At 36.5% G+C, this 20612-nt stretch overlaps 1 protein-coding gene and 1 long non-coding RNA gene across 5 annotated transcripts in view; both read left to right on the top strand.

Annotated features, from left to right (window-relative positions):
* Positions 1-20612, top strand: part of LOC115216402 (histone acetyltransferase KAT2A) — a 54076-nt gene that overhangs the window by 17447 nt on the left and 16017 nt on the right. For all 4 annotated transcript variants that reach the window (XR_003882073.2, XM_029785707.2, XM_029785708.2 and 1 more), the window contains exons 2-9: positions 2062-2185; positions 3268-3413; positions 4283-4372; positions 6661-6842; positions 8204-8395; positions 9532-9656; positions 10593-10742; positions 11617-11759. Coding sequence is in view for 3 of the 4 variants with exons in the window: in XM_029785707.2 (XP_029641567.1) it covers positions 2062-2185; positions 3268-3413; positions 4283-4372; positions 6661-6842; positions 8204-8395; positions 9532-9656; positions 10593-10742; positions 11617-11759 (1152 nt within the window). In the remaining variant the exon portion in view is untranslated. The remainder of the gene's footprint in view (positions 1-2061; positions 2186-3267; positions 3414-4282; positions 4373-6660; positions 6843-8203; positions 8396-9531; positions 9657-10592; positions 10743-11616; positions 11760-20612) is intronic.
* Positions 11769-18868, top strand: LOC118765020. Its single transcript, XR_005000862.1, has 3 exons — positions 11769-11873; positions 13116-13122; positions 18827-18868. It is a non-coding gene; the product is annotated as an uncharacterized LOC118765020 (long non-coding RNA).

Here is a 20612-nt window from a genome sequence, read left to right as displayed (position 1 = left end):
ATGACAGAAAGGCTAACAAAGAGACTGGGTTTTGTGTTAGATGCAAACAAACAATAAACACTAAGCGCACAAATACCCTACTATCAGCCATCTCCTATCAGTTACCCCCCCCTCCCTGTCTTTTACTCACTTCTGCATACCTTTGATCTCTGCTTTCTTCATTTAGCAGCATACCCTCTCTTTTCCCTCACACCTCACATCATCTCCTTATTTTTTATATGTATGATGCCGGACCCCCCCCCCCCGGCACCTGTGCAGGTGGCACATAAAAAGCAACCACTATACTCACGGAGTGGTTGGTGTTAGGAAGGGCATCCAGCTGTAGAAACTCTGCCAGATCAGACTGGAGCTTGGTGCAGCCCCTGGCTTCCCAGACCCCGGTCAAACCGTCCAACCTGTGCTAGCGCGGAAAACGGACATTAAACGATGATGATGATGATGATGACTATGGAAAGCGGACGTTAAACGAAGCTACTCTTCCATGCCCCGACCTTTTTCTGTGCTGCAACTTACCACCTCCTCCTCCCCAATCTATTCCTATTTCCTCCACTTCCCTACAAAACTAATGTTCACCATTGGCCATGCATTCCATTCACTGCATCACCTACGTCCCTACTTCTAACCATGTGTCAATTCTTCTTACACTCTCATGAACATTTTCTTCTCTCATTTTCCATCTGCGGTAGCCATGTATCTCCCCTACACCAAGATACCTGTTCCTATCCTTCTATCCTACACCTGTCTCTCAACACCTGGCATAAAGCCACCTTCCTCGTTACTACATTCCCTCTTGTTCAAGGCTTTTGTCTTGCAAGCCACTTCGTGATCTCATTAATCCCCTGTGACACAAAAAAGTACCCCACTACACTCTACAAAGTGGTTGATGGTAGGAAGGGCATTCAGCTGGAGGGATTGTGCCACAACAGGTATTGAAGCTCCATGCAGTCCTCTGACCTGTCAGATTCTGTCAAACCATCCAACCCATGCCATAACATGCTGTTGGCAACTTCTTTTCCTTTTTTGAACTTTTCCCTTTCTCCTTTCCGACAAAGAGCTATGCTTGAAATGGCTAATAGATTTCTTCTGCACTTCTTCCCGTCTGTTAATTTTATTATTTGTTTATTTGAATTGACTATATATATATATATATCATCATCATCATCATCATCATTTAGCGTCCGTTTTCCATGCTAGCATGGGTTGGACGGTTCAACTGGGGTCTGGGGAGCCCGAAGGCTGCACCAGGCCAGTCAGATCTGGCAGTGTTTCTACAGCTGGATGCCCTTCCTAACGCCAACCACTCCGAGAGTGTAGTGGGTGATTTTATGTGCCACCGACACAGGTGCCAGACGAGGCTGGCGAACGGCCACGCTCGGATGGTGTTTTTATGTGCCACCGACACAGGTGCCAGACGAGGCTGGCAGACGGCCACGCTCGATGGTATATATATATATGTATATATAAGGATAAAATTATCAGTGGCCAGCATGTAAAAATATACTTTTTAAGGTGAAATTATAAACACAATTATAAATAAGGGCAAAAGAAAAAATTTTCTTTGCCAATATGCTGAAAAATAGACACTAAATCATCTAGCCACAAATGTGTAATAATAATAGTGAAAATATCTTATGTGGTTAGGCAATTTAGCATCTATTTTTCAGCATATTGGCAATGAAAAGTTTTTTTTCTTTTGCCCTTATTTGTAATTGTGTATATATATATATATATATGTAACAGGCCTCTTTTCAACTTCAATCTACCAAATCTACTCTCAAGTGTTTGGTCAATCCAAGGCTCTTAAAGTAGAAAACACTTGCCCAAGATTCCACACTGAAACTGAACACTAATCCATGTGATTGCAAAGTGACCTTCTTAACTACACAGCCACACCTGTATCTAGTTATGCATGTGTGTGTGTGTGTATGAACATGCAGGATTGTTTTATCTCTGAATTTGACAAATGGTAAAATGTTGATGGTGATAAAGGTAGTCTTACTGATGATGTTGATGGTTGTTGTGACATTGAGGAAAGCTTCATTGAAATTTCTTTCATTTCAGACAGAAGGTTGTAACTGTAACGGGTGGAAGAACCCGAATCCTCCACCAACTCCTCCACGTGTTGACGTTTCTCAGCCCCTTGCTAGTCTTACAGATCCTTGCCGTAGCTGCAGCCACACCCTTGGTATGTGCAACTTCATTCTATAAAATAAGCTCTCTTGCACAAATGATTTTCATCTGAAATTGTGATTTTTTTTGTTTTACAATGATAACACAAACAGTGAAGACCTCGACTAAAGAACTGTTGGAAATACACAACACATTTCATTTTTATAGGTCCTTGTCAGGTACTGCAATGGTCTCCTATAATGGTTAATTTTTCAAAACATTGTGCACAACTGTCAAATATTTTAGTTGAGAGAAAATGAGACAGGTTTATATTTGGTACATTTGACATAAGTTAAAACAATTTTTCTTTCTCAGTTTTCTATTTCTACAAGTGCAGCATGGAAGGTGTTTATAAGCCATTTAAGAAACACACAAAAAACCGTTAGATTCACTTCAACATTTGAATTTAATTTGTCAAAATATTTTCGTCACTTTGAGACCACGACCTGTTCACTGACAAAACTCACTATGCAAGTACATCTCTGTATTTCTACAAGACCCAGCAAATATGAAAGGATACTAAGAATGGCCATAATTTGGCTGAGGCTGGATTAAATTTATAATTCAGAGAAATGTCTTTACTGATATGTCTGTAGAAAGTAGTGTTGGAAATATTTGGGCAGCCTTTTTTTTTTTCTAGTTGTATAGAGATGTTGAAAATTGCTATCTCACAGTGAATTAAAATTAGTTTTTGTGAGTGAAATGTGTAGTTGAAATTTTCAATAATAAAAGGATCTTGAAAACTATGTTTTGATAATTAAAAAAAATTAAAATTGGAATTTTTAAGTATTTTTTAGACTGTGAAGATTTTGATAATTGCTGTTTTTAAAGTAAAAGTTATGTACTCATTAATAAGTGGTCTTCTTCATTATGGTTCAGATTTATTGAATAAGTTAATACTAGGATAATACCAAGATAATGGGTTAGATACCAGGATAATGGGTTTTACATAAATTATATATTTAAGATTTGATTGCTTTAATAGGCCGATTAAGATATTCACTTAACTAGCAACTTTTTCTATAATCTCTGTTGATTTGATCATTGACAATTTATAAATTTCTCATGTTTATGGATATTTTTCTATTTACTTTTTAGGAGCTCATGTATCTCATTTGGAAAATGTTGCTGAAGAAGAGCTGAATCGCTTGCTGCGAATTGTAGTTGATGTTGAAAATCTCTTCATGTGTGTTCATAAAGAGGAAGACACAGAAACCAAAAGGGTTTATTTTCATTTATTCAAAGTAAGTTATTTTATTACTAAAAAAGACTTACAGAGACTGCATGTCACTACAATTCCTTATCTCTCTCTCAACTGACCTTCTCCAAAGAAAAAAAATCCAAATTGAACACTTACAGCTGTGTTTCTGCAGTACAGGCGAAGAACACTGATTACAACATGAAGAATTATCCATCTGCCACAACTGGGAGGCATTTACCTGTAAATAGAGAATCTTCCTAATCCAGTTGAACACCCACTTCTTCCTTATATTATATATTACTGTTTTGAACAGGAAGGGATACGTATGTATCGTACTTGAGAGGAAAATAGATGGTCTTGGAATGCATCCTGTTATAAGTCTGTTCAGTCAAACAACATCAATAGAAAAACCATCAGGAAAGCAAAGGATGCCTTTATACACAGTGTAGACTACAAGCTCTCTTACCTCCCAGATTTCAGCCAAGCCTTCTTGTCCCTTGTCAAGAGAATCTCCATTGACCCCATACAATTCTATCATCCCTAAATCATGATAGTTTTATTAATAATTTCTGGAGATAGAGTCACTACAATTAAAAGAAAAGTCCTTGGGTTGATTTGTTTGACTAAAACCCTTCAAGGCCGTGCCCCAGCATGGCAGCAGTCAAATAACTGAAACAAGTAAAAGATAAAAAAGAAAGACGTATGGAGCTGATTTAATGTCAAGCACCTCCTTTCCCTGCATTGGTTCAGTACTTTGTTAAAATAAATGAATTTAATTAGCTACAGCTTAGTATTAGCTGTTCTGTAACTTTGTTGATATATTGGTCTTGTAATGATTTCCTTTTTTGAATTTATTTTTCTTGCTGTTTGAAATGATTTATTCTAAATATTTGTTATATTTTCTGTTGGCAGTTATTACGAAAATGTATAATGAACATGTGCAAACCAAGCATTGATATGGCTATTGGAACACCTCCGTTTGAAAAACCAAGTATAGCTAAGGTAAAGATTGTCATTTGAATATACTGTGAACTATTGTTTTTAAACAGAATAAGGCAATAAGCTGGCAGAATTGTTACAACACTGGGCAAAAGGCTTAGCAGCATTTTGTCTGTCTTCATGCTCTGAGTTCAAATGTTGCCAAGGTTGGTTTTGCCTTTCATCTTTTTGGGGTCGATTAAATAAGTACCAGCTGAACCCTGGAATTGATTTAATCAACTTAGCCCCTCCTCTAAATTGCAGGCCTTGTGCCAAAATTTAAAGCCAAAGGTAGTGAGCTACCAAAAATCTGAAACCAATATTGTTAAACAGTGGTACGTAAAAGGTACCCACTACACTCTTGGAGTGGTTGGCGTTAGGAAGGGCATCCAGCTGTAGATACATTGCCAGATAAGACTGGAGCCTGGTGCAGCCTTCTGGCTTCACAGATTCCCGGTTGAACCATCCAACCCATGGAAAACGGATGTTAAATGATGATGATGATGATGAATATCACCATGGAACCTTTCACTATTACATAGTTTTTTTTTTTCTATTTGAAAAGATACTTTTTACTTTTCTTGTGTTGTGTGGGTGTGTAATTATTTTTTCATAACGACATATTGACATTGTTCTTGAACTCGCGTCACCCCATTTTGAAGCTTAGCATTTTTATATCTGACTGCAAAACTTTTTCTCTTATGACTAGTCAAAATACCTAGCATTGTCAAAAAGTATTGATGAAATACCCAGCATTGACTAAAAGACTCAGGAAATTAATGTTAATGTCTCAAAGTAATTTATTCAAATTATAGTAAATCTTCTTGATAAATAATTGGTGGAGTTTAAAAAGTTCTTTGGATTTTTACATTTCCTTTACTCAGACCATTGGTGGAAACAATCTTCTTCCTTATTAGTAAGGTATAATGAGGGTTCACAATATATGGTATGTGTATATTTGTATGTGTATGTATATATGTGTGGTCGAGATGCTTCCCAACTATGTGGTCTCAGGTTCAGTCCCACTGCTTGGTACCTTGGATAAGTGTCTTCTGGGCTGAACTAAGTCTTGTAATTGGGTTTGGTTGAATGAAACTGAAAGAAGCTATTGATTCCTTGCTTTGACATTGCATAATAGTTAAGAGGTGTCTTTCATTTCCAGGCTTCCATGAAAACATGTCTGGTTGTTGGGAAATATTTCCTTACTTACTTGGAAACAGGTGAGGGTTGGCAGGAAGGGTATCTTCTGGTCATAAAAAAATTTGCTTCAACAAATTGTGTCCCGTCCATGCAAGCATGGAAACATGGATGTTAAAACGATGATGAGGAGATGTGTGCATGTTTCTATATACCCTGTCTTGACATCATGTAGCAGTTATAAACAAGCATCACCATCATCATCATCACCATCATCATCATCACCATCATCATCATCACCATCATCATCGTTTAACGTCCGTTCTCCATGCTAGCATGGGTTGGACGGTTCGACCGGGGATCTGGGAAGCCAGAAGGCTGCACCAGGCTCCAGTCAGATCTGGCAATGTTTCTACATCTGGATGCCCTTCCTAACGCCACCAACTCCGAGAGTGTAGTGGGTGCTTTTTATGTGCCACCTGCACAGGTGCCAGGCGAGGCTGGCATCGGCCACGGTCGGATTGGTGTATAAAAACAATTTTGTTCATTTCTGACCTTCCATGAAAATATGTCCAGCCATGGGAAAATATTTATCTTGCTCGGAAACAGGAGAAAATTTACCTCAACCAATTCCTTATGATCCATGCAAGCATTGGAAAATGATGTTAAATGATGAAGATGATGATGATGATGTGTAGTGTGTTTTTCCTTGCATGAATGTTAATTCGCTTAATAAATGGCTGAGATGATGAAATTTATAGAGTTTGCTGTGTATATATGTACATCATTTCATTTCATCTAGTTTCAGCTCACGAACTGTGGCCATGCTGGGGCATTGCCATTTGGTGTTGCTACATGATTTTACTTCACGAATGCTTTTTAGCAATTGACATTTGCTACATGAGAGAGTTTGATGCAGCTGCCCTCATCTGCACCTCCTGTCGTGAAGTTGGTTCATCCGGGACACCTGACAGGAAGAGGTCCAGCTTTATAGATTATTTATATTCATGTTCCATCCTTGTATCATATTTACAAAACAGTCCCTCTTTTACACCCAGGGAGAAGCTAATAAGGTTTGGGGCATAGACTGTGTCACCGTTGTTGAATTACTACCAACAATTATTCCATTGGTAGTCCAAACTCTCTTTATTAATATTATTTTCTGTATTTTGCAGGGTGTCACAAATTTTGTACTTTATAAGTTTGGTCACTTAGCTCAGAAAGAATGGCAGACAATGTATGACCTTGCTAAAATGTTCCTACACTGTATGAACCACTGGAAATTAGAGAACCCCACATTACACACACAACACACGAACATGGATGACCGGAACAATTACCAAAGCAATTATACAAGGTTTCTATCTAATTTTTTCATTTTCCTCTCTAAATTTTAATTACTCCTTTATGATTTTATTAATGTTTTAATTAGAGTGAACTTACTATAATATAACATTTGCACATCGCTTCCCAGACATTTGTACATAACTGCATATACTTTATATGCACTTTTGACAAGTTGTGGTGCACCTGAGCACTGTGTACAATAATTTCATTATATTATATATTATATATAATATTTAATTATTTAAGCATTCATGTTTATTTTTCTATGCTAAGAATATAGTTTGCTTTATATGTATATATTTCTGAGTAATGATTATAACTGATGTAATAATGAAGCATTGATCATTTGTTGATCTTATGTTATGTTCCCAAGAAATTGGCAAAATGTGGCATGTTAGTGTGCATTGATCAAAACTGATTTTCTTGAGTATCACAATAGTTTGTGGGTTGGTCATGGAAAGAACTGATTTTATTACAATAAATCCAGCTGGCACATCTCTCGATTTGATTAAAAATTAATATTGAGACTATGTTCCTTACCAGTTTGGTTCAGTCGACACCCACCGTATTTTCTACATGTCAACAATTCAGATCTTTGTTTACAAGAATTTGTTCTGTTAAAGATCATTACGACAGAAAGAATGTTTTCCCTTATGAAATTGTTTTTATGCAGGTCTACATTTGAACAGTGAAGGTGTGTGGCTTGGTGGTTAGTGTATTTGGTTCATTATTGCAAGGTTGTGAGTTCAATTCCTGCTGACACATTGTGTCCTTGAACAAGACACTTCATTTCACATTGCTCCAGTCTCCACACAGCTGGCAAAAACGAATAATACCTGTATTTCAAAGAGCCAGCCTTATCACACTCTGTGTTACACTGAATCTCCCTGAGAACTCCCTGAGAACTATGTTAAGGGTACACATGTCTGAGGAGTGTTCAGCCACTTGCACATTAAGCTGTTCCATTAATCGGATCAACTAAAAACCCTTGTTGGCATAACCAGTGGACTGCCACATTTGAACAATGTGAAATGGTAGAAAAGAAGACAAATAGGGATTTGAATACCCAGTAGAACTCGAACCCATGTCTTTTTGTTCATGTTTTGATATAACTATCGCCACACCATGAGTTTTCAATAAAATATATTTACCTCCATGTTTAATGTCTTTATATCAGAACACATTGAATTTTAGGTCGTTTTAATTCTGGAAGATGTATAGTTTGTGCCATTATTAGCCAGTTTAGACAAAGGAGTGGATGGGGATTAAGTTATCATTTAATCAGTATACCACGTATGATATTGGTATTAAATTAATATTTAATGTTGCTGCAGATTATTGGCATAACTCTTATGGTTTGTTTGTTTTTAGGTGGCTGTGTTATTGTCATGTACCAGCTTTATGTGATAGCCTTCCACGTTATGAAACCACATTGATATTTGGGCGCACCTTGTTACGGTCAGTATTTGAAACAATGCGCAGACAGGTTCTCGATAAATTCCGGGCTGAGAAAGAAATGATGCCACCAGAGAAAAGAACATTAGTCCTAACTCATTTCCCAAGGTAATCCATTCTTTGGTTTCTCGTTTTGAAATATCTATATATATAAAAGTGAAGTTGTGTGAGTGTCTATCTCCTACGATTTAGATTCCGAACTACTGCCTCATTTTGCGGTGCAGTTTAACCAAAACCGGGTATCTTATAGTCGTGATTCATATCGAGCTCTTCTGGGTATTAGCGTGCATCTACGATGAGTCTACGATTTAAAAAATAATTTACCATAATTTTTTTCCATTTTAAAGCATATTTTTAAATAAAGGGAAGTGACTCTCTAAAAATGTCTACGATGAGTCAACGATTTAAAAAAAAATTTACCATAATTTTTTTTCCATTTTTAATGCATTTTTTGCTGTTTTTTGGCTATAACTCTAAAAGTGCTTTATAGTTATTTCCCTTACAAACCCGAGCAACGCCGGGCGATACTGCTAGTCTTTGATAAATATTCTTAGATACCGATTTATAATTTTAATTCTCTTTCCACAGAAAGAGAAAGTAGGAGATAGGGGAAGGTACTAATTTAGAAATATTAACCTATTAAGATACAATTTAATACCTAGAATTATAAATTCATTTTGTTTTATATATCTTGAAAAAATTCTTATTTTATTGAAATAGTCCATACTGTAAGGCAAGTGTATGTCCTTGCTAAATTTCGTTTCTTGAATGTAATTAACTCATTCTAATTATGTCAGCTCCTTTAACCCTTTAGTGTTTAAACCGGCCATATCTGGCCCAGATATTCTACATGTTTTATATTCAAACTGGCCATATCTAGCCTCTCACACCTAACCTACATTGACTTTCTAAAAATAAACTATCACATCATTGAAACCTCAAAGCTATAAGGTAATGCATGATTAATTCAAAACAATTTGAGTGAAAAAGTATTACATTTAACAGAGTAATCTGAACACTAAAGGGTTAATATCCAACACACAGCAAAGACTGTTTGTGTATGCTTTGCTGTGTAGCTAGTTCCATTCTGCTATTTTGAATTTATAATTGTGTTCTACTTTGTCTTTTGCCTCTCCGGAGCTGATAAACTATTATTACCTGGGGGTAGAGCCATTGTTCATTCTCTTTCCCAGAAAAAATCAGTTTTGCTTTCTGATCAGAAGAAATTCTATAACTATTTTCAGGTTTCTGTCTATGTTAGAAGAAGAAGTTTATGGCAACAATTCCCCTATATGGGATCCAGATTTCTGCCAAAGTACCACTGGGATGTCATTATCACCTTCTAGAATTTCAGGAAATGCTTTCATCGGTAAAACATTTTATAATTGATTCTCTGTGTGTGTGTGTATGTTTGTGTTAATCAAATTTATAAAATGTTCATGCAGAAGTTTATAAAATGTTCCTTGTAGAAATCTTCTTTATTAACACACATCATTTGGAAGAACACTATTGGTGCCAAATTGCCAATTTGACTCCAAATATTTTTCAGTCTATCACATGATTTGTTCGTATTGAAATCTTTTTCTGGGTATTTGATTTCCAATGGGGTTACAAAAATGCTGGAACAGAAGCAGATGGATGTGAGTTGTATTCATGAATTATTATAGACTAAAACAGATGCAAACATGCCTATTTGGTTAATAAACTTGCTTCCCAACCACATAGTCATGGTAAAAGATCTAAGAATACTGACCACAATTATAGAAAAATTTATATTTAGATTTATTAGATTACGTTGTGCTGCCAACTTGTCCAATTTTTGTCCAGCATCCAAAAATGGGCATTAAAGATGTCATTAGACAATAGAGAGAGTTAGGTTTGTAAAGCCAAGCCTATGATGACATGTCCTTTGTTGTTGAGTCAACAAACAAAAATTCTGATTTTTTTTTCCATGAAGTTCGGTGGAGACAATTTTCTTTTGCAGTTGTCTGGTTTTATACTTGAGTGCACATTGCATACACACACACACACACACATACACACACATTCAAATGAATGAAGTTAATCTAACTTAAATAACTTTTTTATACTTAAGATTACTTTCAGTGCAAGTGTAGATGTTTTCAAAAAGTGCTCCCATAAATGTTCAGATGAATACAATAAAATTAGGGGGCAAATCTATGGAGAAAGGGATCTCCAAACCAAACTTTTTAATGTAAAATTTTACTCATTTAAGAAAGTTTATTTTACTTAATATTCATTGTTTTAAGTAAAATAATACATATTTTTAAATGTTTCTTTTAAGCATCCGCTAATGCTTCCACAGTTGGTGTAAACCGTTTCCCCAATTCCACACCCACAACAAGTACAGCTTCAGGTACTGAGGGATCCAATACAGTAAAATCAAATTATTCAACCCCAACCAACAGCCATCCAACCAAAACAAAAGATGGTGGTAAGTATTTGAAACACTTTCTTAATATATTGGAAAACAGAGAAATTTAAAGAATATCTTTGTTCATTTTGATCTTTATTGTTTGAACCCCGCCTTTAAGAAATTTGGCAAAATCAGTGTTGTTGCACTTGACATCGATAAAGTACTTCAGATATGTCTGGCATGCCTATTTTCTAGCTAAACTATGGACTCTGTCCGGCTCTCATTTCTGAGATCAGAAACTTCTTGTTAGCATGCACCCAACTAAGACACTCAAAATGGCCAAAATTACTGGGCTTTGCAATTACTGATGATCTCTCCTGGTGATCTCACATTTGCAGTATGGCAAAAGTTGTATCGCAAAGATTGTTAACACTCCAAAATCTTAAATGACCCCCACAATGGGAAACTGCTTTCATATTTGACACAGTGCTGATGTTTAGGGATACAAACATCCTAAATTGCATCAAAAATAAGTCATTCAATTGATTGACTCATTATCTCCCACCAACACACCCACAACTACTCACCCACTTATTTTACAGCCTCTTTAATGACCTCCGCTCTTTGGGAGATGATCTTGTGCCACCTATACCCAGACCCATCCAGTTTGCTCGTCTTTTTCCCAAATTCACCCAAGAATGTCACCTCATTCCTTACCTATGTTTTTCTTGCTCTGAGAACAACAACCATATCAGTTTTGCAGGTGCCATAGTGCCTGCCAATATTGCTTCAGTCCAAACCACAAAAAAAAATAATAAAAAAATCTAACATTGAAGAATATTTATTAATTTCTTTTTTGCTCTTTTTCATTTTCCCTCTGTGTTTGTATATTAGTTTCAGTGACTACCTAGAAGTAATTTATATGAATGTTTGCTCTTTGCCAATAATTCAGGTACTGGCGATAAACGACACCTAGATGAGATTCAAACTTCAGAAGTGATCAAAAAGAGAAAAATTGAAGGAGATGTTGATCAAGAACTAGTTGCCGAAATCGTCTCATTGATTACTGATCCTGAACATATGGTGGGCCCAGATGTGAGTACCTAAAACATTTATTCCTGTACTCTTTGTCTATATCCTTTTTCTTAGCTGTGCAATCTTTATACTGTGGAGACGCAATGGCCCAGTGGTTAGGGCAGTGGACTCGCGGTTTCAATTCCCAGACCAGGTGTTGTGAGTGTTTATTGAGCGAAAACACCTAAAAGCTCCACGCGGCTCCGGCAGGGGATGGTGGTGATCCCTGCTGTACTCTTTCGCCACAACTTTCTCTCACTCTTACTTCCTGTTTCTGTTGTACCTGTATTTCAAGGGGCCGGCCTTGTCACTCTCTGTGTCACGCTGAATATCCCTGAGAACTACGTTAAAGGTACATGTGTCTGTGGAGTCCTCAGCCACTTACACGTTAATTTCATGAGCAGACTGTTCCATTGATTCGGATCAACCGGAACCCTCGTCGTCGTAACCGACGGAGTGCTTCCACCCATCAATCTTTATATTCTCAAAATTAGCTGTACGAATATTAATTAATATGGCATTCACCACATTTCTTGTGCTTCTAAAGGTTTACTTAACCCTTTCGATACCAACCCGGCTGAAACTGCCTCTGGCTCTGTAGTACAAATATCTTGTTTTCATAAGTTCTGAATTAAAATCTTCCACCAAACCTTAGTCACAATTTATGTTCCTAACACTAGCTTAATGGTAATGAGGTTATTTTACTAAATTCTTTGTTATTTTTAAAATTAATTGAAAGAAACTCAGAGCATTTCAAAATAAATACGGTAACGAAAGGGTTAAACCAACAGCTTACATTTATGTCATCTAAATGAAATTTGTGTAGTCTAGTATTTTGTTAGTGTTCAGTTTTTATGAATTTATAGTCTTTGACAATCCTGAAATCTCTCTTGACATTTATGAGACTGGACCTTTTGGTTCATGCAGAATACATTATGCTTAATAATAATAAAAATTAGAATGGTAGATTTTTTTCATTTGATAATTCTTTATTAATAAAAGTATATGTACTACAGAGAAAAGCTGGACATAAGAAGTGTCAGATGTGGTGTGCAAGAGAGACGACTGTGCTGGTATGGTCTTGTGATGTGTATGGACAAGGACAGCTGTGTAAAACAGTGCTGATCTCCAACTGGAGGAAACCTGTGGAAGTGGTTGACCCAGGAAGACATGGGATGAGGTGGTGAAACATAATCTTCAAACATTGGGCTCCATGGAGGCAATGACAAGTGACTGACACCTTAGGTGATATGCTGTGCTTGAGAAGACTCATCAAGTAAAGTGAAACTGTAATCGTGGCTGATGGTGGGTTATGTATTAGGCACCTGTGCTGGTGGCATGTGAAAAAGCACCCTTCAAACATTGGGCCTCACGGAGGTCATAAGTGACTGAGACCTTTGGCGATATGCCATGCTTGAGAACACTTGTCAAGCCAAATGAAATCATAGTTGTGGCTGATGCCATTGTCTTGTAACAGGCATGTATTAAGCATCTATTACACTCTTGGAATGGTTGGCATTAAGAAGGGCATCCAGCCATAGAAACCATGCCAGGTATTTCACTACTTGTGGGGCTGTCGTGGTAATGTGTGGGATGAGAGTGGCCAAATGCAATCTCCTCTTATATATATGAGGTCTGCAGAAGGGCTAGTGAGCAGAATGATGAAGATGGTGCAGTCAGCATAGATGGTGGGGAGATGAGGAATTGATTGTTATGAGTGATACAGAAAAGGAATTTGAGCAGTAAATGAAGATGTCAACTATAGATTTGAACTATATTCTTCTTTATTCCCTAATGTATATCTTTTTTATATGCTTTTGTGTATACATATATGTTGAAGTTTTTTTTTTTGCATAAAAAAGCATATTTTATCTAAAAAAAATTTAGTTGCACCTGAATTTCTAACATGGAAATCATTAGCAAAGTAAGTTTCATGTTACATTATAGTGAAAATTTTCCGGAATGTGTTTCTTTAAAATTTTCATAATTTTACAATTTACTGCAAGGTGCAAGTGTGGAAGATGAGGATGATATCAACACAAGATATTTGCTTTTGACATTCCCTACAATCTTTGTGTATAATTGTAGCAAACCAGGTAATGAAAAGTCATGGAGCACAATTTTTGACTTTGAGAAGAATTTATAGTTTTTAGCTAAGCAACTGACCTTCCTAGATGTATTGAAAGCATTATAACGTGTTCAGAACACTATTTCTGAGAAAATTATCTCTGTTCTCTTTGAGCACATAAAAGACAAATTTAGCTGGGGCAAAATGAGTAAGACAAGATAGATAAATTTTGCCTCTTCAATTCTCCAGAATTGCACTTGAAGAAAAGAAAAAAAAGGACTCATACACATTATCCATCCTTAGACATCAGAAAGATCAGAAATGCATCGAAAATTTTTAAATATCTAGGTCAAATGAAAGAGGATCATGGAAAAATGGCATGAGTTATAAAATTAACAAAACTCAACATAAAATATTCTCTATTGGTTCTTTATGATCTGCTGGAGTGACTCTCTTCTCGATATATTTACCCACCATGCAGTTAAAGAGAAGAAATTATTAAAATGAGTCGTTAATCATTTTACCCCAAATTAAACCTTATTTTCCGAAGATTGTAAATTGTCAAATTAGCTATTAATTGACTTGGAATACAACAGAGAAAAGAATATTGATCGTTAAACACCAGAAATTATCCAGATATTTTATTAGCAACTTCAATTAGAATTGGGTCAAAGTTGAAAAATTTCTAGAAAAAAAAAATATCTGTCAAAAATATCTTCGACAACAACTATGCTGACCAACTTTTACTCCCAAAGATAATGCAATTCTTGCATTGTAAATGGTTTTCAAATAGGTAAGGAGAAAATAATGAAAAATCAGAAATTACTCATTTTGCTGCTCCCTCACCTATTTTGCTGGAAATGGGAGAGAAAGGTTTCGGTTATGAATATATTTGTGAAAACAGAAACTTAGCACCATCCTTTTTGGCTGGTGCTAAAGGACTTGAGATCATCTCTAGATCTATGATATAAATTTCCTGTGTTACAGGATTTAAATTAAAATGCTCTATCAAAATGCTCTGACATATTTACAAAGTCAGAAAACAGCACAGCTCCTTCCATGACTTTCGGAAACATTTTTTCACGCTAAGAGTTGCTGAAGCATGGAACAAACTGCTGGCATCAGTTGTTAGTTGTCTGGGCACTGCATCCTTCAAAACTTCCATGCTTCCTGAGATTTGCCAACACTACACCTGATTTTCTCCCCTCCGTACACACGCAAGCATGTATCTGACTCATACACTGTTCACTTCCCAGACATTTGTACATTACTGCATATACTTTATATGCACTTTTGATAAGTTGTGGTGCACCTGAGCACTGTATACAATAATTTCATTATTATTATTTAAAATTTCTTGTTAATTAATATTCAAAACACAACATATATAATAATGTCAAATATATTTTAATAAATACTTCGTTATTTTCTAAAATGAGGCAAAAGCAGTATATTTCAACCTAAATATGGTTACAAATTATTCAACTTCTGCACTGAATACTTTTAGGTAAATTCTAGGTAGAACTAAGCATTCAATAACCTCTGCCAAATGGCACACAAACGAGAGGTGCGTTTTGAATTGCTTATTATTCTGTATTTGAAATTCTTTCGTTATTACAAGAAATGAGTCAGATAAATGAACCAGAATTTTCAAGTTAGGCTACACTAGAAATTACAGACGTACAAGTTTTATAAAACGCAACTATTTTTCAGTGGTGCATCCTCAAATTTATTAAATAAGGGAAAAAAAAAAAAAAAGAAAAACCCTCGAAAAATAGTGAAATAATAATTAAGTCAAATATGTATTTTTAGAAGTTGTATCTTCCAAATTTAATTATACATTGTCTGCTTTATGGTATCCAATCAATTTACACTAAATTCTTCACAAGTTATACGTCATCACAGTTTGACGGGAATTGTGAAAGGAAAAGAAGTGGCTGTGTGGTAAGTAGCTTGCTTACCAACCACATGGTTCCAGGTTCAGTCCCACTGCGTGGCATCTTGGGCAAGTATCTTCTGCTATAGCCTCGGGCTGATCAAAGCCTTGTGAGTGGATTTGGTAGACGGAAACTGAAAGAAGCCCGTCGTATATATGTATATATATATATATATGTGTGCGTGTATGTTTGTGTGTCTGTGTTTGTCTCCCTAGCATTGCTTGACAATCGATGCTGGTGTGTTTATGTCCCCGTTACTTAGCGGTTCGGCAAAAGAGACCGATAGAATAAGTACTGGCCTTACAAAGAATAAGTCCCGGGGTCGAGTTGCTCGACTAAAGGCGGTGCTCCAGCATGGCCGCAGTCAAATGACTGAAACAAGTAAAAGAGAGTAAGAGAACCCATGAAATAAACGCATTTTACTGTGATCGATATAATGTGAACTATTTGCTCACTTATTTATACATTGTGAAATTATACAATTTCTAATGAAAACTATGCACTTAATAAATATAATTATTAAGTCATATAATTATAATGTAAATTTCATTTCGTGTGCCGCATTCTCTCGAGATAAATAAAACTGGGGCACCTTTCTGTTGTCTTAGATACAGACTCCTTCATTATAATAATTATGTCCCTTGGCAACGTGACCCCTAATTATTGCCTCGAACCTCATTTCTTCCCGGTAAATACTACAATAAAAATAACCGGAGTTATTTTTATTATTACGAAACTGCATCGTTAATTTCTTAATTAATTAAAAGGTAGGCATTGCAGTAGCCAAACCCATAGCTTATTCTCCATCAAGCGGTGAATGGGAAATTTTTTATACCATAGATATCGTAACCATAACAATACAACACATTGTGCTTTAGAAAAGAATTTCCTCGTGTTAAGAAACGTAAACACTCTTGATAATCTTTTGAACGTATTTAATATATTCCTAATATATTACTACTAGCGAACAGTGGTCCCGGTGTGCGCACACGCGCTATCGCGCTAGCTAGTCGTGACTAGTCGATCCTACAACGACTACCCTAGCAAAGTAAATAAAACACAAAATAAATAATTTTTTACACAAAGTAAATAATTTTTTTAAAACAAAGTAAATAAAACACAAAAACACAAAGTAAATAACAAAAACACAAAGTATGGATCGACTAGTCATGACTAGCTGGCGCGGATACGCGAGTGCGCGCGCCGGGACGACTGTTCGCCAGTAGCACCTTTAATATATTCTAACTTCTCATTTCTTGTGATTTTCGCAAGCGTTTATGATTTAAAAAAATATATATTTAAGGAAAAAAAACCAGATTAAAAATTGGTTTTTATTTAACCTCAATAAGTTTGGTGTTTCCCCGGAAGTGACGACACAGACGAACTCGACATCTGATTGGTTGTTTCTCTGCTTCTGTTGTTGCCAAACCGCAAAAATGGTGATGGGTGTTTTGGACTGATTCCCTTATTTAGCCTATATTTGTATATATACATATATATATATATATATATATTTCCCTATACGGTCTTAGCAGTATATACGTAAAAAAGAATCAGTCCTATTTTTAAAAAAACTAGTAACATCGAACCGATTGCTCTATGGAGAACACTAAGCGCTTGTCTGCTAGGAAGTCTAAGGTCTTCGGCAAAAAAAAGCGGTCGCGTCGCAAACAGTATCGCGTCAAGAGGAAGGCATTACCCACTCTACAACAGTTGCAGGTCAGTATTCAGCATTCCTTGGCAGCCACCGATTTGGGATTTAATTCCTCCTTTTTCCAACATAGATTAATTACCCATTCATTGAACCTAGACTCGGGCCCGGCTTTCTCCCTTTTTCATTGTTAACCGTATAAAACAAAGCAGGTAGAGAGAGATATTCTGCGAATCTCTTGCTTTTGTTTACCATGTCGCCGCGCTATTAGTGGAATCTCTTTTTAATAATAATAATAATTCCCAGTCGCTTGTTGTTGGAGTAGACGGAATTTCTGTCTTTAATTTCCGTTACCGAGTTTTTCTTTAGTGATGTGCAATTTATATTTTAGTTTACCCATGTTGAATCTCGATCGTTGATGACTATTTTTCTTTGTTTTCTGATATCACCACCAAGACTTTCCCCTCCCCCAACACAGAACCAACGTAAAATACGTCCAATGCAAGAAGACTGTTGGACGATAACAAGAATACTTCTACTCGAAATTACAATTTATTTGGATCTTTTTCCATGGCTTCGCTAAAATATTTAGTCGGGCAGTGACATAGAAAGTGAAACCTGGAAGCAAGATGTTGTTATATTACAAAAGCAGAATAAATTCTTTGTTTCAGTCGTTCTCAACCAGGGTCCAAAGAAGATTTTGTTAAAATTAGTGTACAATAAAAACTGGTTTTACTATTACAATACACACATTTTTTTAAATACAATTTCTTAATAATATTTAATGGTAATAATAGGCTTCTTCTTTTTTTTTAAACATTGAACGGCTCTGAGGGTCCACCCCTGTAAAATGGGATTCAAAAGGGGTCGATAGGCAAAAAAATGGTTGACTACTAGTGTGAAACAAATTACACTGAATGACAGTAAACGGTAAACAAACAATGAGCGAGGCTTTCGGTTTATACAGGTGTGGGTGTCGTTTCTTGAGAATCGGGAATTATTTAGTGCGCCAAAACCGATAATATATTCGGATAGGTCTCCTTTTTAGCATCGTGGATTGGGATTTTACTTAAAAGGAACCAAGGTGGGTGGGTTGCAACAACCCTTCCTTTAATTTTTCATTTTTGATTTATCTTTTGAAAACGGTTTCAGTTTTTTTTTTTTCTTAAACATCTGAGATTGATTTATCAAATATTTGTAAACATTAACTAAATTTGCTAACTTTTTAAACCGGGGAAAAGTCAAAACTGAAAAATTACGGGGGAAAAAAACCCAAAAAAACAACATGTTCCCGTTGCACAGTCGTGATCTGCGTCCGAAAATTTAAGGCTTTTGTTGCCCTAGAAAATTTCCGATTCTATTTTATAGGAAAATCATATATAACGGAGGCGCAATGGGCCCAGTGGTCAGGGTAGCGGACTCGCGGTTGTAGGATCGCTGTTTCGATTCCCAGACCGGGCGTTGTGAGTGTTTATTGAGCGAAAACACCTAAAGCCCCACGAGGCTCCGACAGGGGCGGGGTGGCGATCCCTGCTGTACTCCTTCACCACAACTTCCACTCATTCTTTCTTTTCTGTTGGCCTGCTTCGCTTAGCATTTTTTTGAAGGCTAAAACATTGCGAAGCGCATTGTGACCAGCGATGTGTAGCAACATCTGATAGCCTGGTGGTCGATCACGGTGATCATATATAACATACACATACGAGATATTTTATTTTACGATGAATCAGGTCTTCACGAGTTTGACTGGATTATTATTATTATTATTATTAGTAGTAGTAGTAGTATTACAGCAGTTACCACGTGTAATTGTTTATTCAGAAGCGTCGTGATGCAACCCACGGAATTACTTTCATAATCGTTTCCGTTTGACAAAAACTGAAGCAAGTGTAATTCAATCTAGTCACAACCGAAACAGTATTTCATTTGCGGTTACTAAGACATGTTTTTTTTCTCTCTCTTTGTTTGTCTTTCTTTCGGTTGCCTTTGTTTTTCCTTTTTTCATATTTTCCGCCTTCCGTTCGTCTTTCTATCCACTTTCATTTCTTCCCAGCTTTTCTAAATACTCAGTTTTCTGCTTTTGTTTCATTCGCATTTTTTTCCTCTTCTTTTGAGGCCTAAAATAGTGTACCACAGCAGCCCGTAGCGGTGAACATGTTCAAAGGAGAACGTTAGAGCCCAGAGATAATTTCTGAGTGGATAACTGTTTAATGTATAATCGCTGCGAAGCGTAATGATAGTATGATGTATGCATAGGGTAAATCCTCGATTATAAGTTCTTAGGAATAGCCTAAATCGCCCCTACATCACTCACCTTGAAAACAAAAATTTAATAAAAGAAAAGGAATACATATTAAACTATTTCTTTTACTACTCACAAGGGGCTAAACACAGAGGGGACAAACAAGGACAGACAAACGTATTAAGTCGATTATATCGACCTCCAGTGCGTAACTGGTACTTAATTTATCGACCCCGAAAGAATGAACGGCAAAGTCGACCTCGGTGGAATTTGAACTCAGAACCTAACGGCAGACGGAATACGGCTCCGCATTTCGTCCGGCGTGCTAACGGTTCTGCCAGCTGGTGCCATACAGCTAGCGAAAGTATTGCACAGTATCATTTATTTGCCTTACAAATATTCACTCGTATTTTTGAGTGGGATAAAATCTTTACCAACCTTTAAATCGTATTTCAGTTTATTTATATTGGAATAAATAGTTTGGCGCCAAAAGAGAGTTTTGGTGTGCAGACGAACTTGGTGGAAAAACTTTAGGTTTTCGGAATTTTGGATTAGAGATTGTTTATATTTGTATGTGTATAAAAGACAGAGTGAGTATTGGTGTTTATACTAAATGTGTCTATGTATGTGTGTATGTATGTGTATATATATATATATATATATATACACACACATACGCGTAGGAGTGGCTGTGTGGTAAGTAGCTTGCTAACCTACCACATGGTTCCGGGTTCAGTCCCACTGTGTGGCATCTTGGGCAAGTGTCTTCTGCTATAGCTTCAGGCCGACTAATGCCTTGTGAGTGGATTTGGTAGACGGAAACTGAAAGAAGCGTGTCGTATGTGTGTGTGTCTGTGTTTGTCACCCTAGCATTACTTGACAACCGATGCTGGTGTGTTTACGTCCCTGTCACTTAGCAGTTCGGCAAAAGAGACCGATAGAATAAGTACCAGGCTTACAAAGAATAAGTCCCGGG

This window comes from Octopus sinensis, linkage group LG10 (genome assembly GCF_006345805.1).
Source record: "Octopus sinensis linkage group LG10, ASM634580v1, whole genome shotgun sequence".
Taxonomy (NCBI): Eukaryota; Metazoa; Mollusca; class Cephalopoda; order Octopoda; family Octopodidae; genus Octopus; species Octopus sinensis.
Note: the sequence above shows the minus strand (reverse complement) of the source record. Positions and strands in the feature narration are given on the sequence as shown.